The sequence below is a fragment of the Erpetoichthys calabaricus genome, chromosome 3, assembly GCF_900747795.2.
Source record: "Erpetoichthys calabaricus chromosome 3, fErpCal1.3, whole genome shotgun sequence".
NCBI lineage: Eukaryota > Metazoa > Chordata > Cladistia > Polypteriformes > Polypteridae > Erpetoichthys > Erpetoichthys calabaricus.
In genome coordinates this window covers 102,019,962-102,043,680 of record NC_041396.2, presented here as the reverse complement: position 1 = coordinate 102,043,680, position 23,719 = coordinate 102,019,962, and the positions used below count along the sequence as shown (strand labels likewise).

The 23,719-nt window shown below is 37.8% G+C and overlaps 1 protein-coding gene across 1 annotated transcript in view; it reads right to left on the bottom strand.

Moving 5' to 3' along the window:
• Positions 1-23,719, bottom strand: part of rnf217 (ring finger protein 217) — a 151,938-nt gene that overhangs the window by 29,109 nt on the left and 99,110 nt on the right. The window contains exons 3-4 of the mRNA XM_028797245.2: positions 19,565-19,729; positions 17,401-17,602 (exon numbers count right to left, since the gene is read on the bottom strand). Of these exons, the coding sequence (XP_028653078.2) occupies positions 17,401-17,602; positions 19,565-19,729 (367 nt within the window). The remainder of the gene's footprint in view (positions 1-17,400; positions 17,603-19,564; positions 19,730-23,719) is intronic.

The following is a 23,719-nucleotide window of genomic DNA, read 5'->3' as shown; positions in this document are numbered from 1 at the left end:
CAGAATGACAGTATGCAGTATAAAGAGTGGGAAAAGGAAAACACTGTTGTGCAATTCTTCTTTTATCCCTTCACTTTATTACTTATGTTACTATTCACGTTGTATGGATGCAAAGTAAAAAGTAACCCTGAAGCCAGATCAATCTTTGTACTGAAAATACTCATAACAACTGAAGTCAGAATTATTCCTGCGCTGTGAGAACTGCTACTGGATTAAGGTTACGTTATAGTTATGGGCTTTGATTAATTTAAATGACAGTTTTATTTTAATGTTGTGAGGTTCATTAAACTTAAAAATAAAATACAAATAAAAGGCTCTGCATCAATTAGTAATAAAAAAAGTAATTTTCTGCAAAGATGAAGATTATGGTATTCAACATTTTGCACATGAAAAAGTGACAAGTTTTATCTGCAGAGTAATATTCTACTGACCTGTAATTATAAACCTTTCTCCTCTCCTTGTGTTACAAATACAGAAGCAGCATGCTCAGCATCACTGCACATGCAAGCAAGATACTGGAATATTTAAAATGCTGGTGGTGTTAAATTACATACAAAGAATTTACTTAACATTTAATCATGTACAATAAACTGAGAAGAAAAGTAATTAAGGCCAGAAACAAAATATTCCATTTTATAATAATAATAACAATAATAGTAATCTTTATATTGTGAGAAATTTGTACACATCTATTGCAAATTCATATCCCAAAATTCCAAAATACTGTAGGTCTTGGTATACAAAATGTAAATGCTGAAACCAGTGTTTTACAACTGTAAATCATTTACATTTATATTAACATGTATTTTTTTTTTTTGCCTGATACCTTTATCCGGGTATCTTCCAACATTTGAAGTATAATTGGTTACATTTCTTTTGTTTTTACAATTGTAGCACAGAGAGAGGAATTTACTTGCTAATGATCACACAGTGTCAGTAACAGGTTTTGAACCCACAACCTCAGTGTTTGAACTCCAACATTTTAACAACCATGCCACATTGCCTGTCTCGGCTATTCACTTATTGCTTAATGTAAATATTATATATATATATTATATAAAATGATTTTATTATTTAGACAGTTTTGGTGTTTCTTTGTCAGTCTCTGTGCAAAGTCCACACATTCTCCCCATGTTTTTTTATTGTAGCATCTCTACCCTTTCTATAACGAGTGAAAGATAAGCATGCTATGTTAAATGGAGACATTAAATTCATTCAGTGCGAGTGTGTGTACCCTACAATGGACTGACACCTTTGTCCACTGTAGTTCATGTAAAACACCAGGTGCTGCCAGGATGGGTTTCAGCCCCTCGACACTACAATGGATTAAGCAGGTTCAATGATAAATTAATGAATGAATGACTATATGCATGAATAAAAAAAACATTCTGAAAAAGATAGATTCAGAAAATGAACAGTTAAACAGATCCAATATAACAGGTGGTAAGAGATCAAAATCTTTATATATCTTCTTTTGCAAATCTATTAAACTACAGGTAGCACATCATGTTAAGATATTGCCTTGATGACTAAGATTAATGCCTGCGGTTCCCGCAACTGGCATTACCATCCTTGAACCTGGGACATTGATAGTCACGACTGAAGATGGCCTAAGCAGTGAAGCACATTGTGCACCACAACTTGTGTCATATGTGCTTCATGCTTTTATTTCAAAATAATTAGTGTTCAAAACAATATGCAGTGCAGATTTAATAAATAAGTACTGCAGAATGAAAACAATTGCCTTTATAGAGGTGAAGTCAATAAATAATTCAAACGACTGCAAATAATGTTAAAATCACTATCAGGACCGTTCCACAAAACCTCTCAAGAGCTGCAATGCATCCATTCCAAACTAACTTCTCCTCTGCTCTCCCTTTAAAAGGTCTCAGCAAGACTGAGATAGCATACAGTGCTGTTGGCTCGTGTTCCCACCGCCATTCCTCAGCCTTCAGCTCATTACCCCTCAAGTTTTACTCCCTACTCTCACTGATGTCACTTGACATTCTGTAGGGAACTTCCCAGAGAGGTTGGTCACTCTTCCTCCCTTGGTACTCAATTGTAGCAGCACTGCTCTGTGAACACAGTTCGCTTGCTCCCAAACAGGCCACTTCATGACCCCTTACTCCCATTCCACAGCACCAGCTCTGCCATGATCCTGTCTTAATTTTTTTCTCCTTATCCTTTCCTTTCCCTTTCCTCCTTGTCTAACCTATTCGGGGTCTTTTTATGCAAATGTGGGTGTAGGTGCCTTGACTACAAACCCCAGCGCATGGAGGAAATCAGCTAAACAGTGCACAACTGCATGAGAATATGTGCTCTGCCAATTCCCTCATCAACACACCAGGGCTTCTCTGCCACGCTACTGCGCACACCTACATCTTTCAAGCCTGAAGACACGGTTTTTATTTAAAACTTGTACACTGCCACAGAACTCCTAATTGGGTTTGCCATATTAGGTAATATAAAATGGGTCAATCTCAGACATAGCTGCCTAAAATACTAAAGTCTCTTTGTTATTCATTTTACTCAGTCCTGTTTCAAAATACAAAATTTATAATGCTAGTTTATTAAGTGATGCCAGACCACTCCTCCAAATCTGAGTTGGAAAATCTCAAGAAACTTAACATGTTCTTATTAGTTTTCGAAAATAATGTAAAATGTAAATTCTACTGCTGTAGGTAGAATGTCATCTGCCACTTACTCTTCAGCATTTGTTTTTGTGAGTAGCTGTACACATGTGTGCACTATTACTTGTTCGCCATTTGAAGTTATTTATTTCATGCATTGGAAGTAACCATGACATTTCAGCTGCATGAATTAAAGTTTGATTTACTTTTCCTGAAAAAGTAGCTACATTAAAAAAAGCACATGAAAATTACTTTGTAGCTCCCTGACAGGAATGAACATTATTCACACTATGGAATAAAATACAATAAAATAAAAGCCAAACATAAGAATATCAGAAATACTATCATACACATTTTGCCTGAGTAAAATCTATTTTATGTGTGTTGCCAAAATGCCTGATAATAGAGGTCTTTAATCCACGTTCTGAAGGGTAATATTAAATTATTAACATGAAGTCAGAACAAAAATATTCTGTAACTGAAAAAATTAAATCAAAAAAGTCAACTTTTGATTACAGATATTAAATATTAAAAAAGTTGGAAAAAAGCTGCCTTTTAATTACACATATTAGGTATTTAAACAACACTGAATGCCCAGGGTCAAGTTTCTAAATCCCTCCCTTAAATAAAGTATCTGAAACTATGGAGGACACCATCACTTATACAATTTTTTGGAGTGCAACATGGAAACAAATTGTGCAAAATAATCCTTTCTTTGGGCATTATTTTTCTGGATGATGTCAAAGGGAGCATGGCCTAATGAAGAACACCCTAAAGAACTCCAGAAGCTTTTCTATTAGCATCAGCATTTAATATCAATATACATCATGTGGTTTCTGTAACACAATTCCAATAATTAATAAACAATACTCCTAGCACATGAAACATCTAAAAAGTAGATGTAGAAAATAAAGATTATACTTGCTTGATATAATAATACAGCACTTGTCCATAATGTAACTGTACTAGTTTGTTAGTTCACTGGTGATTTAGGTACAGCTCTCAACCCCAGCCTCTGAATGCAAAATAAGATACTTGAATGTAACTACACTGTACTTTCCCAATATAGTCACTGACTGGTTTATGCCTGTGTCATCATGCAAGTATCAATACTGTAGCCAAGCACTGTTAATATTTATAATATTTAAACCCTTTAAATGTATGATTCTGTTTTATGCAGTATTGATTTTTTTGTGCAAGATTAACAAGTCACACTTGTTGTACATTAGCCTCATGATAGTGTTCTATGCAACTTGGAAACATTAATCCATAAGGAAAAAATATATGAGCCAGTTATGGGAATGATTGCATGGGAGTTAACAGTTAGTTGGTAAAAATAATTTGCAGGTCTATTAGTATATTAAACACTGTGGTGTCATCAATATCACTTGCAGGACTGCTTGAGGTCAAACAGTGTGTGAGTTCTAGGATGGCAGAAATTGCATTTTTTTCAGATATTTTTTCTAACAAGTGTTCTATATGGAGAGCAGCCTGACAATAGTGATGAACATGGCCATTTAAAAACAATCACTTCAGGGCCTTGAAGTCAACTATAGTGAAGCTGCCATATCAAACTGTGACAAAGTCAGTATGCACTCTACTGAACATCTGTAAAAATAAGTTAGATTCTAGGGAAGCTTTCTTTAATATTTTAAAAAAGTGAAGACGCTGTTGAGCCTTCCTAAAATGATAGCTTGTGCTCAAGGGCTGTGAGAACTCATCAGTGATATGGACCTCAAAATACTTAAAACTGCTCACGTTTACCTTGGCAGCTGATAGACAATATGATCAGTGAGGACAAGATCCACTCCGCAGTTAGCTGATTTGTTTAGCTGACAGACATACTGCTGTTATTGCGCAATTCAGTTGCTATTTTAACTTTCTTCCTGCAAACAGTATTCTTGTTGTTAGTAGTCATGCTTAGCAACAAAATTGTGCATATAAAGTGAAAACACCAGCAGTCTCAGCCCACAGCCTTGGGGTGGTGCAGTGTTCAAAGTGAGATTTTCTGATATGCATTTCCCAAGCCTGAGGTCAAAAAGTCCAGTGAGTAAGTCCTGAATCTAGTTACAAATGAGCACAGATGGTGCTCTTCTAGGGAGAATGTATGACTCACAAATAAATGTTCTCAATCCAAATATTTTTGAGGTACTTAAAAGATACAATTACTGTTCTATGTTTTGTGTAGTTATTAGCTTGCACGATCACTTATTTGGCTATAGCTCCTCTGGAAGTTACTAGTGGGTTGGCAAAAGAAACAACAATTAAAATAGCAAGATTATGCTAGCTTTAATGGATTATAAGCAGGTCAGTAACTTTGTCAGCCCGCTAACAATGCTCTATTACTGTTACGAGTACAGGAAAAAATGTATCACAAATAATTGAAAACAAGATACACCTTGTTGCTTGGGAGATTTCTTATAAATAGGAAAGGTATAGGGATTCAAGTAAAGATACTTTTTATGGCAAGTAGTCTTCTTTATTATTTTGTTTTTTCAATGATCTTAACACTAGAATCCCTGAAGCCTACGAAAAAACTTGCAATCCCAAATCTTTGTAGACACGGAACACACATTAAATGCATGTATTCCAAATAATGATATACTGAATTATTTACCCTATACAACTCCAGGAACCTCACACACAGATAAGGAGCCTTGGTTTGAGCTGGGAGAACATTTTACCTGAGTTGAGCTCTGTCAAGGCGGGGGATGGGACAGCAGGCTGCTTGCTGCTTGTACTGATCCACACATTTACAAAACAAAAGACGCTGATGGAGAGGTGTGTAGGGATTTAAGGTGGGCTGGGATTACAAGTTTTTTCATAGGCTTCAGGGATTCTAGTATTAATGGAAAACTTTAAGCCTTTGTGTACATTTTATTCAGAATAAGTGGTCTATAATCCAAAAATAAAACAAAAAAAATCAGTAGCTTCTATTTGACATAATATACCTATAAAACTTAAGACTGGTCCTTAGGGCTACAGTAGTTGCTGATTCCTTTCTAATCAATATTATAATTACAAGTTAGTCATTGTTGATAAAATTGAACTTCGATTTGAATTAGACAGCATAGTTGCACAATAGTGTCAACTTTGCTACTATTTTAAACAGTCATAAAATTCAGTGCAGAATTAATTCAGTCTTGTATTTACTTTTCAGGGCTATGTACAAACTTCATGTTTACTTTACCTTTCTTCTCTTCATTTTTATTGCCCTATTACTCATGACAGCTGCAACATGCCAACCTACAGCAGACAGACCAAGTCACATTATTTCCAATAAAAATCTCCTTCTCCCCCTTTAGAATTCCTGGACACTTCCAGACCAACCAAAGGATACTATTACTTTAACACATGCTGGGTCTGGTTCTTGGTCTTCTATGATTGGGCTATGCGAGAGGCTCTCAAATGGCATTCTAACTACATGTCCTGACCACCTAAACTGGCTCATGTTGATACAAAGTTGTATTGGGTTGTATTGCAAAGTCGTCTTGTATTACTGAGCTCTTCAGGAATCTTATTTTTGCCATTTATATGAAAGATTTCATTCTTTCAGTCACTAACAAAAGCCTGAGACTACAGATGAGAATAAGGATGAATGCACACCATCCAGCAATGTCTTTCCCATATTTGCATTAATTCTTTTAAAATGATTTGAGCAATTGACTTCAAACTTAATTAAATATAAACTACTAAAAGTCAATTAAAATATACATTATCACATTTGTCAGTTTAGAATTTCTTTTGCTTTCCCTCTTGGATTTATTTTTCTACTGGTAATTAAATGACAGTCTACTAGCAAACACATTATTATCAATACCTAAAGAGTCTTTCTTTTTGTGTTGTTAGCAAAGAAAGAATCAGTAATGGTGGATGAAAACATTGACTATTCTATGTACAATACACTGAAAATAGTTAAGCAAGGACTCTGTCTTAACCATCAGCACATGCAAATATTTTGAAAAAAAGATACTGAGATGGCCGGCTGGCGTTTCAGTCTGGCCGGGACATCCCTAAACAGAAAGAAGGAGGAAGAGCAGGCTTTTTAGGGCACTGCATCCCCCGGGACGCTAGGTGGCAGTTCTCCTGGATGGCAACAGTTCCCCGGATTCCCTCAAAGCATCCTGGGACGTGGAGTCCATTTCCTCAGCCCTGTTGGGTGCCGCCAGGGGGAGCTCATAAAGAACCTAGGGACTATTACTCCTACGACAACCCGGAAGTACTTTGGAGTCATGAGGACGGAAGCCTGCAGTACTTCCAGGCTACTTGAAAAGGATGATGTGGTGTTTGACAACGGAGAAGGAACACTTCTGGGTCATGGACTATTTAAAGGACTTTGGGAAGCCCAGCAAGGAGAGCTGCAGTTGGGTGGTAGAGTGACGGAGCTGCTGGGAGGAGTGGAGGATTGATTATTGTATTGATTATTGCTTATTATTATTGATTGGTGAATTGTGGAGTGTGTAGTGCTTTGTGCACTTTATTTGAAGAGAATTATTAAAGATTCTTCTTGGTGCTTTTTATAAGTGTGTCTTGGATGTCTGTCTGGTGGGTTTAGCGGGGCAACAGCGCCTCTAGCGAACACAATTGGCGCAGTCGGGCAGGATTCTGGCCATCTGTTTGGTCAGAAAACCTTATAAAATTAATGTGGACAAAACCCACCGACAGCAACACACAGAAACCGCCAAGCCCATTTCGCTGGTCCATCATGGGGAAAAAAGACGAAATCAACCGAAAGTGCAGAGAGAAGCCAGGTGCTCGACATCTCCTGCATCCCAGACGAGCAATGGAGCGACACCACCTTACGGGAGAAAAATTTTCCGGGTGCTGACAACCAAGATGAGGTATGGGCCAGCGAAGGGATCAAAAACATCTTTAAAATAACCCACTTTGTCCCGTGCTCATACCTCATAGACGGCACGCATCCGGAGGTCATAATAAAGACGGCAAATCATCCCGAAGACGGCTGTGCGCTCTCCGAGGGAATTACGAACACGGAAGACTTCCACATGCAATCAGCCAGCAACAGACACGTGACCAGCCCCGAAGCATCACGGGATAGAGAAGGTCAACCGCGGCCCGTAGGCTGGAGTCAAGACACCCCAACGGACACGGATTTTTCGGAAAGGGAGGGGAAGGTGGACGAAGCATTGCTCACCATAATAGCAGGTAAGGAGATTCGGGGAGTGACCGATCGATCTGCCGAAAAAATGAGTCAGGCGGATCGCGGTCGGCCTTAAAGCTAGTCTCCGAAACTCCAATTCCCAGAAGGCAGTGCGAGGCCGAACTGCACAGACGCAGGATACGTTTGTCGGCTCGTGGCTGGAGGGAGGGGCTTTTGAAAGTCCAAGCTTGCCTCCAGCCGATTAATAAAATGACTTTAATGTACGGGAGCTGGAAAACGTAATCCAGCCTGTAAAAAGCCTTTTACAGACCATCAACTCGATGAAGAAAATAATCGAGGAATTGGAAGCAACGGCCGAGGCACCTTTGTGACGGGTCGATGAATATTTACACCGCATCAGACAGGAGCTTCCACAGATGACAGATTCGGCGGTACAGATGGGTGCAACCGGTACCGTACATGAACTCGAGACTTCGATGACAAGGACAGCGCGACTGTATAGTATCGGTTGCCAAGTAATCTCGAGTCCCACAATTGATATGGGGGTGATGACTGAGTGTCCGGTGGAAGGAGAGGGGCCGTCAGAGCAGCGGGATAGTACTGACTTCCGAGTCATCCCAAACCTTAAGACATCGGCACCAGTCTCGCAAAAATCTAAAGGGGTACAGACAGTAAAGGGTCTCTCTCTTATTCACAGGGAGACCCAAACTGTGAGCAAGCTCCAGAAAGAAAAGGAGAACCCACAGGAAAAGCAGGGAACTCCTGACAAAGAGCATGTGTGGAGGGGGTGCTCTCTGCGTGGGCGGGGAGACAGTCCGCCCTCAGCTGGCCAAAGGGCAACGCTGACGTTACCAGCCTGCTTCCAGCCCCACAGGACATTACAGTCTGGGAGGCAGCTGTGTTATGAATGCCATCAGCCAGGCCACTTATGGCGAGATTGTCCAGGAAGAACCGGGGAGGTCTTTAAAAGAAAACAAAAGGGCAATGTCTCCCCGTTGTTCTCCTGCTCTTGTTTTCCAGGAAGAAGCCATGGTCCGGTCAGGGCAAACAGTCCCTCTCGAGACAGGACTACCCTAGAGGGGCTGTCCGCCTCGCATCATGATGCTCAGCTGGGGGAGGAGTACTGTGATGGACGGCCGGCGTTTCAGTCGGGCCGGGATGTCCCTAAACAAAAAGAAGGAGGAAGAGCAGGCTTTTTAGGGCACTGCATCCCCCGGAACGCTAGGTGGCAGCTCCCCTGGATGGCAAGGGTTCCCCAGATTCCTTCAAAGCATCCTGGGACGTGGAGTCCGTTTCCTCAGCCCTGCTGGGTGCCGTGGGTGCCGCCAGGGGGAGCTCATAAAGAACCTGGGGACTATTACTCTTACGACAACTCGAAAGTACTTTGGAGTCACGAGGACAGAAGCCTGCAGTACTTGCGGGCTACTTGAAAAGGATGATGTGGCATTTGACCCAGAGAAGAAACACTTCCAGGTCATGGACTATTTAAAGGACTTTGAGAAACCCAGCAAGGAGAGTCAGAGTTGGGTGGTAGAGTGACGGAGCTGCTGGGAGGAGTGGAGGATTGTTTATTATTATGGATTGGTGAATTGTGTGCGGTGCTTTGTGCACTTTATTTGAAGAGAATTATTAAAGATTCTTCTTGGTGCTTTTTAGAAGTGTGTCTTGGAGGTCTGTCTGGTGGGTTTATCAGGGCAACAGCGCTTCTAGCATCCACAATACAAACAAATTCCTTTGCGTTCACCAATGATGTAAAATTTGACTCTACATTCACCACAAAAAGATTCATCCATCCATCCATTATCCAACCCGCTGAATCCGAACACAGGGTCACGGGGGTCTGCTGGAGCCAATCCCAGCCAACATGGTGTTATTTCTGTGTGATAATAGTCCCATAAAGATGCTGGAATTTCTACTATTTCATAGAATTAGTACAACCAGTCTTTGAAAGGTCCAAAATGAATGCTGTTCATGCTAATTTGTTATCTGTAAAGCACACACAAAACAAGTATGGTGTTATAAAAAAAGTAATTGCCCTTTCCAATGTCTGTTGTTTTTGTATATTTTACACAATGGCCTCAATAACTTTATACAAAATACAACTTGGCAGAATGGTAACCTGAGTAAATACAGTTTCTAAATAATTTTTTTATTCAAGGAACCACATTATTCAAAGCACCTCTTGTACATGCTGAAAAAGTACTGGGTCTCATAGTTTCAATACCTGTTTAGTAGATTTAGCCCGCTCTTTTTTACAGAACTGCTTTAATTTAGACACACTAGTAGCTTTGCAAGCACAAACTGATCGTTTCAGGCCCTGACAGTGCATCTTCTTGGGTCCAAGTCAAAATTGTGGCTATGCCACTGGAAAATTTTGTTTCTTCTGAGCAATTCAGTTGTAGAGATGCTTTTATGTTTTGCATCATTGTGCTGCTGCATAACCCAATTACGCTTTTGCTTAAGGTTACAGCCAGTTGACTAGACATTCTCCTTCAGAATATTCTGGTAGAATGCAGAATTCCTGTTTCCTTCATTAATGGTAAGTCTTCAAGCATTGATAAGAATTCTTAATGTCCAAATATTATAAATTGATCAATGCTGGAAGAAGGGTACTGAAAAGCACTAATGATATCCAAAAAAGCAGAAAGAGAGATAAAGTATAAAATAATATTGAACTTGCATGGTTGTCACTAATCGTGAAAACAAACAAGAGGCCTATGGTAAGAATAAATTAGGTATATTTTGTCATGGATGAGAAGATATAAAAATATCTATTCACTGCAGTCCACATCTAAGTGGAGATGCCTATGGAATTTTGTGAGGAAGAACAAGCAGAAATGTTAATGGACTTTATACGATCTTGATATGCAGGTTTCTTTTTCACTTATTAAATGAAGCTGTTCGTTTTTAAATAATATTGCATTAGTGTGACAATGTTTTCTGATTGGTACTATTCAAGTCATAAAATGATTTCTTCAAAATGTCACATATATTTGTCTCTTTCTTTTTCCCCCCCCCCCGAGTGCTGTGTTGACATCAGCATCAGAAGGCGTGAGCTTATTCAGTGCGAACAGGAACATGCAGTTGGCCAGTTGCTGTGTGTTAGAAGATGCTTAACCTGGAGGCGATGAATGCACATGTACTGTACAAGGCATGCACGGGTCCACTGAGAAAAAAGTGTTCTTTGCTCATCTTGCAGAGGAACTTTGTCATCGCTTCTTACAAGAAAAGGCAATGGAAAAAGAAAAAGAGGATGCATCATCGACAAGCTTCTGTTCCAAGACTGCCGCTTCACCCAGGAAAGCAACCTCAGTCAGTGTCAGGTGCCCCTTCAATGTAACAGGATCCACAGCATAGAGAGAGGTGTGTACATTGCAACAGGTACATGTCGTAAATGTAGGAAAGATGTCCTTGGGTGTCTGGGAACTGTTAACATTTTAATCTGATGATTGCATATAGCATGGAACTGATCTCTCTGTACTATTCTTTCCTCTGCATGTCCTGGAGTACAAAACAAACACCACCCTGCACCAAAATGTGGAGACTGGGCAAGATCAGAAAAAAAAAGAAAAAAAAAAAAAACGCGGTCACTGATTACAACCGTAAGAAGGTATGTGAATGAATATGAATAATGTTGCATCAGTGCTGCAATTTTTTCCGAAATGTACTATACAGGTCATAAAATGAATTATTCCAAATATCATATATACATATGTCTCTGTTTTTTGTCTGTTCGGTTGACATCATGGACCATAAGGTGCATACTAATTCAGTGTGAGCAGGAACACTCAATAAAATTGAATAAGAAAAAATGAAAGTGACAGTGAGATACGAAGAAGGCAGATTCACCAGCGTTTGTGTGTCAGCTTTTATCCCCCCAGATCAGAGAATTTCCAGTTTCATTGTCTAAAAACACCACTAACATCTACAGTTATTCCCAGTTTCAAATAAAAACTAACAGCTACAGATGCAAACCAAATGTATGTTCTTATTGTATAATATTAACAATGAGAAGCTCACTACTCAAAATTTGCACGGCAATCAGGATCGAACCTGCAGCCTTTTGATTGCAAGTCAGCAGTTCTTACTGCTATACCACAGAAGCTGTCGTATTACATTTGTTCCTTTTGTGAAAGTGTTTATTTGATATTTGGACTTCAGCCTTCACACATTATGTTTGTTTTAACTATGTGTTTACACAGATTATTGTAGACAACGAAACACACAAAATTCATGTATTCCAAATAACAATCTATTATTTCCCCTCTAAAACTCCAGCACTTCAATCCAAGATAAGCAAGGCTTGAGCTGGGAGAACTTCTTGCCCTTTCTGTGGCGGTGGGGGAGATGGTATAGCAGGCTTCTTGCTGCTTGTGTTGGTCGACACATTTACAAGACAAAAGATGCTGACGGAGATGTGCGAAGGGATTTAAGGTGGACCAGGTTTCTTCGTAGGCTTTGGTAATTCTAGTGTTAAACTACTAAAGCCAAAGCTTAATTAAAGGGAGCAATCAACGATGAAGAAAAAAAAAAACTTTTAAAATATGACACAAAGCTAAAGTGTAGCCATGGATTGTGAAACATGACGAAAAGTGTCTTTGTACATCAACAGAACAACTTGGGAGCAACATAACAGACAATACTGTCACTCTTCTGCACTAACACACCAAACGAGAGAAAAACTTTGCAGCATCAGACATAGACAGAAACTGGTAGTATATATTTGTGGTTGTAAGAATCTCTAGCAATCAAAATGTACTAAGGAAATGATCATATTCCTAAACACGTTGTGCAGGATGTTTCTCCAACCCAAATATAAATAAGTATAAAATTGCCACTTTGGTCATTTTCATAGTATGAGATGTTAAAAGAAGGATGCCATCAGGATTAACATAGAAGGTGTTTTTTATTAATAGTTTGGACTGTTTTAGAATATTCTGCCTCGTGATGTATAAAACACTTTCAGAATCCTATGAAGACAAGCAGAAAATGGATAGTCTCCCCCTGTGTGGAGGTTCTGTTCCTTTTAAATATGTGTTTAAAAGAGGAGGCAAAAGCATCACAAACAAACATGTACTTATTTATTTTGTAATCAATTTGCAAACTTGAATATTTTAATACTGCCACTTGGCACTTAATCCAAGAAATTCGTACTAAATGACGAATTTCGTTTGATCTTGTTGCTTAAAATCTCTCTTTTAAACTTGGTCTAAATTATAGACGAACAAGTTCTGATCCACATTAGGAAAAGTGTGTTTGCTTTAGTGTTCAAATAAACTACAAATTCATTTGGAAATACCATCTGTAATAATGCATGCTTCCATATTTAAATAAGCTTCTGACTATTTCCTTCTAATGTAATTTACGTTAAATTTTAAATCTTAACTTTCTAGTCTATCTCTGGCAGTTTTACATGTTCTTGCTAAGCACTTAACTGCAGTTTGGTTTCTAGTTTTTTTATTCATAAACTTCTAAATGTATTTGGTAATTCTTAGTATACTTAATTACATTAAGTGTCCGTAGTAGACTTCTACATCATGAGACACAGATTCATTAGCACAGATTAAAAAACACTATTAAGGGTTTTTTTATTATATATATATATATATATATATATATATATATATATATATATATATATATATATATATAAATAAAGCACATCAGCTAAATTCACTATCTTGCTTACTTACAGTCTGCAGAATAAACAGTTTTTATGCTTACTGTATATTTTACATTGATTGACTTCTCAAACCTGTTTTACAAGACAGCATTGCATGAGTCAGTGTACCATTTCATCTTTCAAATCAGTGAAGGTCTCAAAAAGACATATTTAAGTATTTAATCTATGCAAGCCAAAACTCCAGTGCTTTTCTAGAATAGCAAAAGAAAACTTAAATAATCGACATGTTGACTTACTTTTACGTGCAAGTGGTGTCATTCCATACCTATACACAGTATGATTATTCTGCTTTTTTAAAGGAAAGGAAAAAAAAAAGCATTGGCCACACAGATAATAATCAACATACCATTACAGGAAGGAGGGTGTTTTACCGTGTGTACATGGTAAAAGTATGAAAGAGAGAATAGTACAGCTTGGGAGGAAACCGATAATGTTCCAAGACATTGTTAAACAGCATGTGACGCAGTATCCAGGAGTGGCTTACAGTCATTCTAAAAATAGATTTAGGTCAAAAAAGAATGGCAAGAGGTCAGAATATCTCTTGGCAGATAGAGTGACACACATGTTCCCATGTCATTAGACCTATAACTTCTCGCCAGCTTATTACATAACAATACAAGATCCCAGAATGAAAGGAGTAGAACCACATAGCTCTTTGAAGTAAGATGGCTTTCCTTTCTTTAATACCCATAGCTAAAACTATACTTTCTAGTGATAATGAAGATGTAGGCAGCATTTCCAGACTATCAACTTATCTCAAAGAGTACACCATTAGATGATCCAAGGCAACACTGAGAATTGCAAACTCGGGTAATGAATGAAAATCAGCCACTTATAGTACAAATAAACGCTTCATCAATTTGTGTAAAACAAGGTGTCATTTAGTTAAAAAATATTCTACACCACATGCATCTTAAAAAACTAAGATTATCCAATATATACATAGGAGGAGACCTGAAATATGTTATCAAGTCCAAGCCTCATGAGGACATACTATACATTTTGGAAATACCTTAGGATCAAATCACATTGATGGAAAAATTGTGATATCTTAAACTAAATACTTTAGCCTTAGTCTTAAGCCACTGGCATATTACATGACTTTTAGTTGGAGTTGATATCAAACTTAACAAATTCAGTTACTGTATCTTGTCATCTTACACGACTGGGTATCGCAAGGGACAATAAATTACATGATTGATTAATGACTTTTCAGCACAGGTTTAAATTTCTGAAGTATTGCAAGCTCACTGCATTCTGACAGCCATTTAACGTGTTGTCAGAGCCTATACGAAGGACTTCCATGTATGGACAAATTGGTCCTTTTCTTTATACGTTTTCCATTCTTTTGGTGTGTGACAAACCGGAAACAATGAATAAACAAGTACCTTTTCTGTTTGCGTGGTTCAATACCTGCTTCACACCCTACTTGTACACATTGTACTACCAGGTGAGTGCTCATTGGTTGTCAGCTCTCGTACACACAAGCACACCTTTACGATTTATGACAAACTCAAACCTGTAAGCAACAGATTGGTCTGATTGAGGTACCAGGCATGTCAAACTACAAAACTGGTGGTCACGGGCAAATACTAATAGCTAACTAATATTATGTGAATGAACTCTACAACTGAAAAACACCAGAAACGTTGTGTAGTGTCTCGGAGGGTTTATCTAAATAAGTTGGAAAAATCCCTATTCTACCCTTCTAAACTCCATGGGAGGATGAGATGTTATTTTACTTAACATCAGAAAAGCAAATTTTCCTTTTGAAAAATGGTCCAAATTTTTTATTTTTTCCAAATATGTATTAATGTTGTTTTAAGATAAACAAATGAGTCTCTATAAAGCTTTCTAATGTCTCAATATATAGGAGAGACTAATGTGTGCTGGGCTTCTTATTCACATAACTTTCCAAATTAGGTAAGAAATGGGTGCTAATATTAATATCATATGGAAAATAACTGTACCTAAGTAGCAATGAATTTGAATTCATTGTAATGTGATCTGTAAAATCAAAAACTACACTTAAAAACATGAAGGAGCCAAGAAGCTGCCTCTTCCTTTAAAAAAATTATTGTATCTCTCTCATCTGAAATTTGAATTATGCAAAATCAATATATGTTTCCGCAGCATGTTGCTACTGAGTAAGATGATGACATCCAATAATTGGTAACTGCATTTGGCTCACAACCTCAACTTAGATTCTACCAAACATGGGCCAGCTCACAGAACTGATTATAATTAATAGTCTGTCAATCAATGCTTGCCTTGTTTATAGTGATTTGTTTTATACTAGAGTTTGGTTACATATTTTTATTTTTATCTGATTTCCTTTTTTTCCAACAATTTATTTATAAACAACCTGTTCTCATCAGCAAATTTTCCCCAAGCTAACCACTTTATTGTTGAAAACCCACAGATAAGTCTTGGATGCTTATTGTTTCTGCATGCACCTGTCACACTACTCGTATTTTAGCTTTTCTCAACAGTCTTATGAGACCACTTGTTGAAGGTCCTTCATACTTTAAAGGTAATAATCATGCTCTCCAGTTGTTTGACAGCTTTAGATTTCACTGCTTAATCTTTACCATGGACATCACCTCTCTGTACACTATCATTCCTCAAGATAAAGTTCTCATTGACGTAAGGCAGGCACTCAACAGATATCTAGTCCAGGATCCACCCACAAACCCCCTCAAACAGACAGAATTGGTTTTTAACCTTCAGTGCTTTCTCTTTAAAGGACATTTGTTTATACCAGGTCAGTGGGGAAGCAACTGGCAATAGAATGGGACCCAGCTATGCCAACATATTCATTGGCTATGTGCCTATGCCAACAACTAAAGTCTTTTGGTTGCAATTGACAGTTGTCTTTGGTTCCATTCAAGTGTGACATCTGCCATCAGAATTACAACTAGTCTGACATGCTTAGTTCCATTTTTTGTGTATTCTCTCTGAAAACAACAGAGGTCTCTGTTCAGAATAATTAAGTGGGAGGACTGGGAAGGCCTGCGGTGGGCTGGCACCCGGGATATGTTCCTGCCTTGCGCCCTGTGCTGGCTGGGTTTGGCTCCAGCAGACCCCCGTGACCCTGTGTTAGGATATAGCGGGTTGGAAAATGACTGACTGACTGACTAACTGGGAAGGCTCCATTTACACTGCTCTTCCACCTCTTCAACTATCCAGTACCATTAGGTTCTGCTATTTATATGAGGGCTAGTAGTGCCCAATTCTGGTACTTAGTAGGATTCCAGAATCTAGCTATGCCTGGAGAGTATTTCTCCAACATCTTTAAAGAGTCACTGACATAAGTATGCTGGGCTCAAGAGCACTATATATGCCACTGTGTTTTGCCTGAGAGGCAGGAAAAGTCTTTTGGGAACCTGTAAAGAAGCTCAGTTATATTTATTCTTTGAATACAAGCCCAACAAACATCTATAAATAAGATTATAGTTTGGTGTCTGTGAGGTTATATATTGCACTTTTAAGTTTGAAATGAAATTATACAGTATATAACAGAAAATGCTACATGCATTTTCCTACAGTTAAAATTAAAACTTTGAAATCATTTAATTTAGTCTCCATCAATAGAATAATAATAGCACATAAAATGTACAACACAACCCACAGATAAATTATTAATACTTTAGTAAAATTCCAATTAAGTTAATATTTAAAGCATAAACAGCATTGGACAATTAATGATATTTGGAGACCACTCAGAAAACTTTAAAAACTTAAAAATTAATTAATATATTCAAATGTCTTACTTAATATGGGCACAATGTATTTTTGACTTAGAGATGTATCAGATACTTCTCCTTAATAGTAAACACTGACAATTTAATAATATATATTGCACTCTTTATCAAACAACTGTGATGACTGGAAAACAAATTCAAATTTACTAATTGGAAATTAAAAAAAAAAAAAAAAAAAAAAAAAAAAAAAATCAGCCATACCACAGACAGAGCCACGAAGTAATCTTCGCAGATGTGGTCTCTCTGGGAGGTAGCGGAATTTACAACCAAAAATACTAAGGTTTGAGGTGTGGTCGCCGAAGAAACGCAGCTGACGGTATCTCTCCCCACAGCGGTAACAGAAATTAGTGTTGCATTGTGAACAGGTCATGTGATCACAGCCTTCCGTTCTCTGTATGTGAATCTGAAAACAAAATCAGTGCACATCAGAAACCTTGTTTCAGTACAGTGGCCTAGTCAAACACTGTATATTTTAATAGATTTTCTTTAATAGGTTGTAAAATATAATTTTTTACTCTGCATGAAACACTTAGAATTAGGAATATGCAGTCTTTCAAATTTCACCTACTATAATATTGACATTTTTGAATCTTCAAAGCAGCACTCACACATGTGCCAAGAAAAACTTCACAGCACTTTTTTTAAACAGCATTAGATGTTAGATGTATTAAAATTGTAATTAACTGTAGACTGAATCATAACATTTTCATTTCAATGACTCTGACACCAGGCCAAGAAGTGTAATGAAGTCTCAGCAAATCTATGACTTGTACTGTATACAATTTAACTTACTTTGTAAACCACTGTATATAAACTAAATTTTACATTAAACGTGAATCATGAAAAATTACATTTTATTAAAAGAAAAAAAAAACTACAATTAAAACTTTCTTACAAAGCAAAGTCACATGCTGTGTTGAGTTAAAAGTGTGGTCACTCAAATGATCTTATGGAGACTAAATTCAAGTGGGACAGGAAAGTCTGTTAAAGGATGCCATAAGTGTAAGGTATTTGTCTACCCTGATCCCCCTTCCCACCCTCACAGTAATGAAATCACCAACATGTTGAAGAATAGTGACTCTAGCCAGACTCCATTATTCACATTTTCTTGCATTACAACAACTCCTCTCTAAAGCTCTGCAATAGTTAGCAGTAAATTTTTAACACTAGATATATTATTTATCCTATACAACTCAAGGCACCTCACACCCAGATAAACAGATTTGAGCTGGGAGAACTTCAGCTGCTTGTTGTCTATGCTGATTGACACATTTGCAAATCAAAGACACTGATGAAGAGGTGTGAAGGAATTTAAGCTGGCCTGGCATTACGTATTCGTAGGCTTCAGGGATTCTAGTGTTAACACACTTTCCAACCTAGGCCCCCATATCGTCTACTGTTTCTGTGGTTTGTTCTGTTGAAAGAAACACCTACAGCCACTGGCTTTCAGCAGGACTAATGCCGAGTGCCATGGGTTTGCACAACAAATTTTATGTCAAATATTTTCTAAAAATATGCACTGTAATTTTTTTGTTTAATGTCCTGAACAGAATGCTGCTGCATATGAGTAACATTTTGCGCCTTCTTCCCTACCCTCTATAGTATTTTGCAGTCCTGAGCTGATCAGGTGCCATGCCAGGTTCTGTTGCAGCTAGTGGGTATGGACTCTGATGTGCAACTATGTATACTGGTGAGCACAGAAAGAGAGAAGAGACAATCAATCTTTCATCAAATGTTTAAGGAATTAAAGATAAGGGCGAGTCTTCTTAACAATTGATTAGATGTGTCATTAATTAACACTGCAAGAAAAGCTACTGACCCTTCTGATGTAGCATGTCTGCCTTCTACTTCCTGAAGTTTATGACTAGCTCTTTGATTTAGTGAACTTTAAGGGAAAGACTGCTGTTCTGGTATGACTGTGTCAGAAGGCAAATGACTTCTCTATAAGATGTTTCATCAGTGTTAGCTACACAGTCATAAATAAACAAGTAATACAGAACAGGCACAGCACACTAAATACCCTATGGAATGCTGAGGACTGGCATAAAGAAAAAGAAAGTAGAGAAAGTATGACAGGAAGTCCACAATCTAGTTGCAAAAGGTGGCACTAAAACACAAATCAAGGAGTTTTGTAATCGGCTTTGATGGTACAATAGTGTGAAATGCAGTGCTTGGTTCACATTTATAACTTAAAATCAGAAAATATGAGCAATTAATTGATTGTATTTCAGCCTGCTTTTTGTTTAATGCACAAAGTCAAATAAGATTAACACTTGAATAAAAAAAAAATTGTGTTGTTCTTCAATTCCATTGTTTAAGAAGAACTATAAATACCTGTTTACAGCATTCTTAATAAAACACTCACCTTGCACCTAGGGCATTTCTGTGCATTCCTCTGTCCATATTCAATCTCACTTGCCCAGTGACGTAGCAGTTTGTCACCTTTCTTATATTCTCTACAATTGAGACCTTCATGCCAAGGAGAGTGGCATTTAAAGCACCACACGAACTGGCAGGCTGGACACTGGATCTGTTTAAATATAAAACAAAAACACAAATAATATTATAATGCAGTTTGAGATGGAAAAAAATTACTATGACACAAATCACACAACTGCAATACAAATACTAAATAGAATAAAGAAATCTATCATTTTTTTCTGCCTTGTAACAGTGACCTGTATATTATTTATTCCATAATCTTTACATCTAAGAAAGATGCATGCAAACCTCCAAACAAAAATCTGGTGAACATTCTGCATTCTGAATGCAAAGTTATGGAAACAGAAGCTTTCAGGCTTGTAAATAAAAAATATTTAAAAACACAGAATAATCCAGAGTTTCATAAGTTACTTTATTCATCACCACAAAGAAAAGAGTCCTTTAAAATCTTCATCAAAAAAAAGAAAGAAAAAAATAAGAGCAATTAAAAGTGACTGGGTGGCAAGGTGGTATATTGGTGTCAGATTAGGTTTATTGATGATTCTAAACTGACCCTTTTGTGAATATAAGTGTGTTTGTTAGTGAGCCCTGAAATGAACTGGCACCCTGTCCAGTGTCCTTGGTCCCAGTTCTACTGGAATAGGCTCAAGGACTCAACTGGATTAAGCAAGTTTAAGAACCTAATGTTAAATATAAATTTAATAAATTAATAAGTACAAACTTTCAATCTGTGGTTTATAATAAATGACAAGGCTTTCCAACAGTGTTACCACTGGAAGATCACTAGAGTGAGTGAGAATGAGAGACTTTTATATCTCATTTAGGATAATGCAATATGAACATTTTACAGAACTTAAAACTTAAAACAGTCCCTGCAAAATGACAGTACTGTGATATTACAAAATAAGAATCTAATAACAAAAAGTTCAAATACCTACAAATGATGGCAGCTATAGTCTTAAGAATGTCAGCATTTTAGATCAGCTCTTGGAAAAGAAACTGAGTGTTCATATACAGTGCATCCGGAAAGTATTCACAGCGCATCACTTTTTCCACATTTTGCTATGTTACAGCCTTATTCCAAAATGGATTAAATAAATTTTTTCCCTCAGAATTCTACACACAACACCCCATAATGACAACGTAAAAAAAAGGTTACTTGAAGTTTTTGCAAATTTATTAAAAATAAAAAAATTGAGAAAGCACATGTACATAAGTATTCACAGCCTTTGCCATGAAGCTCAAAATTGAGCTCAGGTGCATCCTGATGTTTCTGCAGCTTAATTGGAGTCCACCTGTGGTAAACTCAGTTGATTGGACATGATTTGGAAAGGCACACACCTGTCTATATAAGGTCCCACAGTTGACAGTTCATGTCAGAGCACAAACCAAGCAAGAAGTCAAAGGAATTGTCTGTAGACCTCTGAGACAGGATTGTCTCGAGGCACAAATCTGGGGAAGGTTACAGAAAAATTTCTGCTGCTTCAAAGGTCCCATTGAGCACAGTGGCCTCCATCATCCGTAAGTGGAAGAAGTTCGAAACCACCAGGACTCTTCCTAGAGCTGGCCGGCCATCTAAATTGAGCGATCGGGGGAGAAGGGCCTTAGTCAGGGAGGTGACCAAGAACCCGATGATCACTCTGTCAGAGCTACAGAGGTCCTCTGTGGAGAGAGGAGAACCTTCCAGAAGGACAACCATCTCTGCAGCAATCCACCAATCAGGCGTGTATGGTAGAGTGGCCAGATGGAAGCCACTCCTTAGTAAAAGGCACATGGCAGCCCGCCTGGAGTTTGCCAAAAGGCACCTGAAGGACTCTCAGACCATAAGAAAGAAAATTCTCTGGTCTGATGAGACAAAGATTGAACTCTTTGGTGTGAATGTCAGGCGTCACGTTTGGAGGAAACCAGACACCGCTCATCACCAGGCCAATACCATCCCTACAGTGAAGCATAGTGGTGGCAGCATCATGCTGTGGGGATGTTTTTCAGCGGCAGGAACTGGGAGACTAGTCAGGATAAAGGGAAAGATGACTGCAGCAATGTACAGAGACATCCTGGATGAAAACCTGCTCCAGAGCGCTCTTGACCTCAGACTGGGACGACGGTTCATCTTTCAGCAGGACAACGACCCTAAGCACACAGCCAAAATATCAAAGGAGTGGCTTCAGGACAACTCTGTGAATGTCCTTGAGTGGCCCAGCCAGAGCCCAGACTTGAATCTGATTGAACATCTCTGCAGAGATCTTAAAATGGCTGTGCACCGACGCTTACCATCCAACCTGATGGAGCTTGAGAGGTGCTGCAAAGAGGAATGGGCGAAACAGGGCAAGGATAGGTGTGTCAAGCTTGTGGCATCATATTCAAAAAGACTTGAGGCTGTAATTGCTGCCAAAGGTGCATCGACAAAGTATTGAGCAAAGGCTGTGAATACTTATGTACATGTGATTTCTCAGTTTTTTTATTTTTAATAAATTTGCAAAAACCTCAAGTAAACTTTTTTCACGCTGTCATTATGGGGTGTTGTGTGTAGAATTCGGAGGAAAAAAATGAATTTAATCCATTTTGGAATAAGGCTGTCACATAACAAAATGTGGAAAAAGTGATACGCTGTGAATACTTTCCGGATGCACTTTAATTCAGAGGTATCCAACACTGATCCTGGAGGGCCAGAGTGACTGAAAGTTTTCTGTTCTCTGGCTTTCTTAATCAGTGACCAATTTCTTCTATTAATTGCCCTTCATTTTAATTGCATTGTTTTTCAAAACTCAGTACTCTGAAATGCTTTTATCCTTAAATGGCAGCCAAATAAAAATGAGATGTTAAGTGTCACTCTAACTAAATTTCTTAATTAGAATCAAATTCTTGTTGTTAATCAAACCTGTTTTTTTTTTTCTTTAATTCCACTGCTTGTTGTTACTGCCATAGCAGACATTTCTAAAACTGTTGATTTTCCTTTTTCTAAGACCACTGTCAAAATGTTTTGTAGACCTGAACAGTTGTACATTACGGAGACATTCACCTTTGTTTATTTTTTAAAAATTTGTATTATGCACACTGGTCAGCTGGTCATTTGTTTTTTTGGGCTAATTTTATATCTCGTTATTGTTTGGCAGCTAATCAAGGAAAAAAGAAACAATAAAGGGGCCTGAGACTTAAACAGCAAATCAATTAAAATTAAGGCAAAAGTTAATTAGCAGCAAAAATTGGCCACTAATTGGCCCTTCAGGATTAAAAGTTGACACCCCCTGATGTAAATGATTTATAAAGAACACACAACCATAGAGTTAAAAAAGAAAGTGGTCATGAAGATGAAAACAAGAGCATCATACAGAATTCTGGAATGATTATTATTAATGACTTGAGATACTGAACCATCATTGTAGTGTATACTATGATAAACCACATACAGCATAGACTGGTAGAAACTAGAAGCTGGGCAAATCATAGGCTGCTTCTGGGAAAAACTTGTCAACATTGTTCCTGTCTGCAAATTTTTTGACAATTGAAATGCCCATGGCGCTGAAAATGTGAACAGTTGGTTTAGCAAGTGAATAACAAACATACCTTAGACACATTAGAAAAAATCAAAATACATGGGACAAAAAACAGTGCCTGTAGAGGACAGATGTTCTGTTTGGCTGACAGCTTATGTTCAGGGTACGAACACATTATTTACGGAAAGCAAAACTCAGTATTTTACAGTTCCATTAAACAACTAGTACACCAGAAGACAGGATTAAAAATATTTAAACATATAATCTATAAACTATTATAAAAAAAAAAAAAAAAAAAAAAAAAAAAAAAAAAAAAAAAAAAAAAACTTGGGATGAGACAGCGACGAGATGTGACCTTATGAAGAGAGATCTTTGAGAGACAGAGACAGAGAGACACTTTCACTTTCCACGAGATGAGCAGGTCATGTCATATTTACAAGCTTTGGAAGCAAGTCCCATGATACACATGCAGAGCAGGTTAGAGATAATGGAAGTAGGAAAATTCAAAAGTCTCAAGAAAATGAGAGTAAAGCTCACATTAGCGCAAACAAACGGAAAACATTACTCGGTGAAATAACGGAACA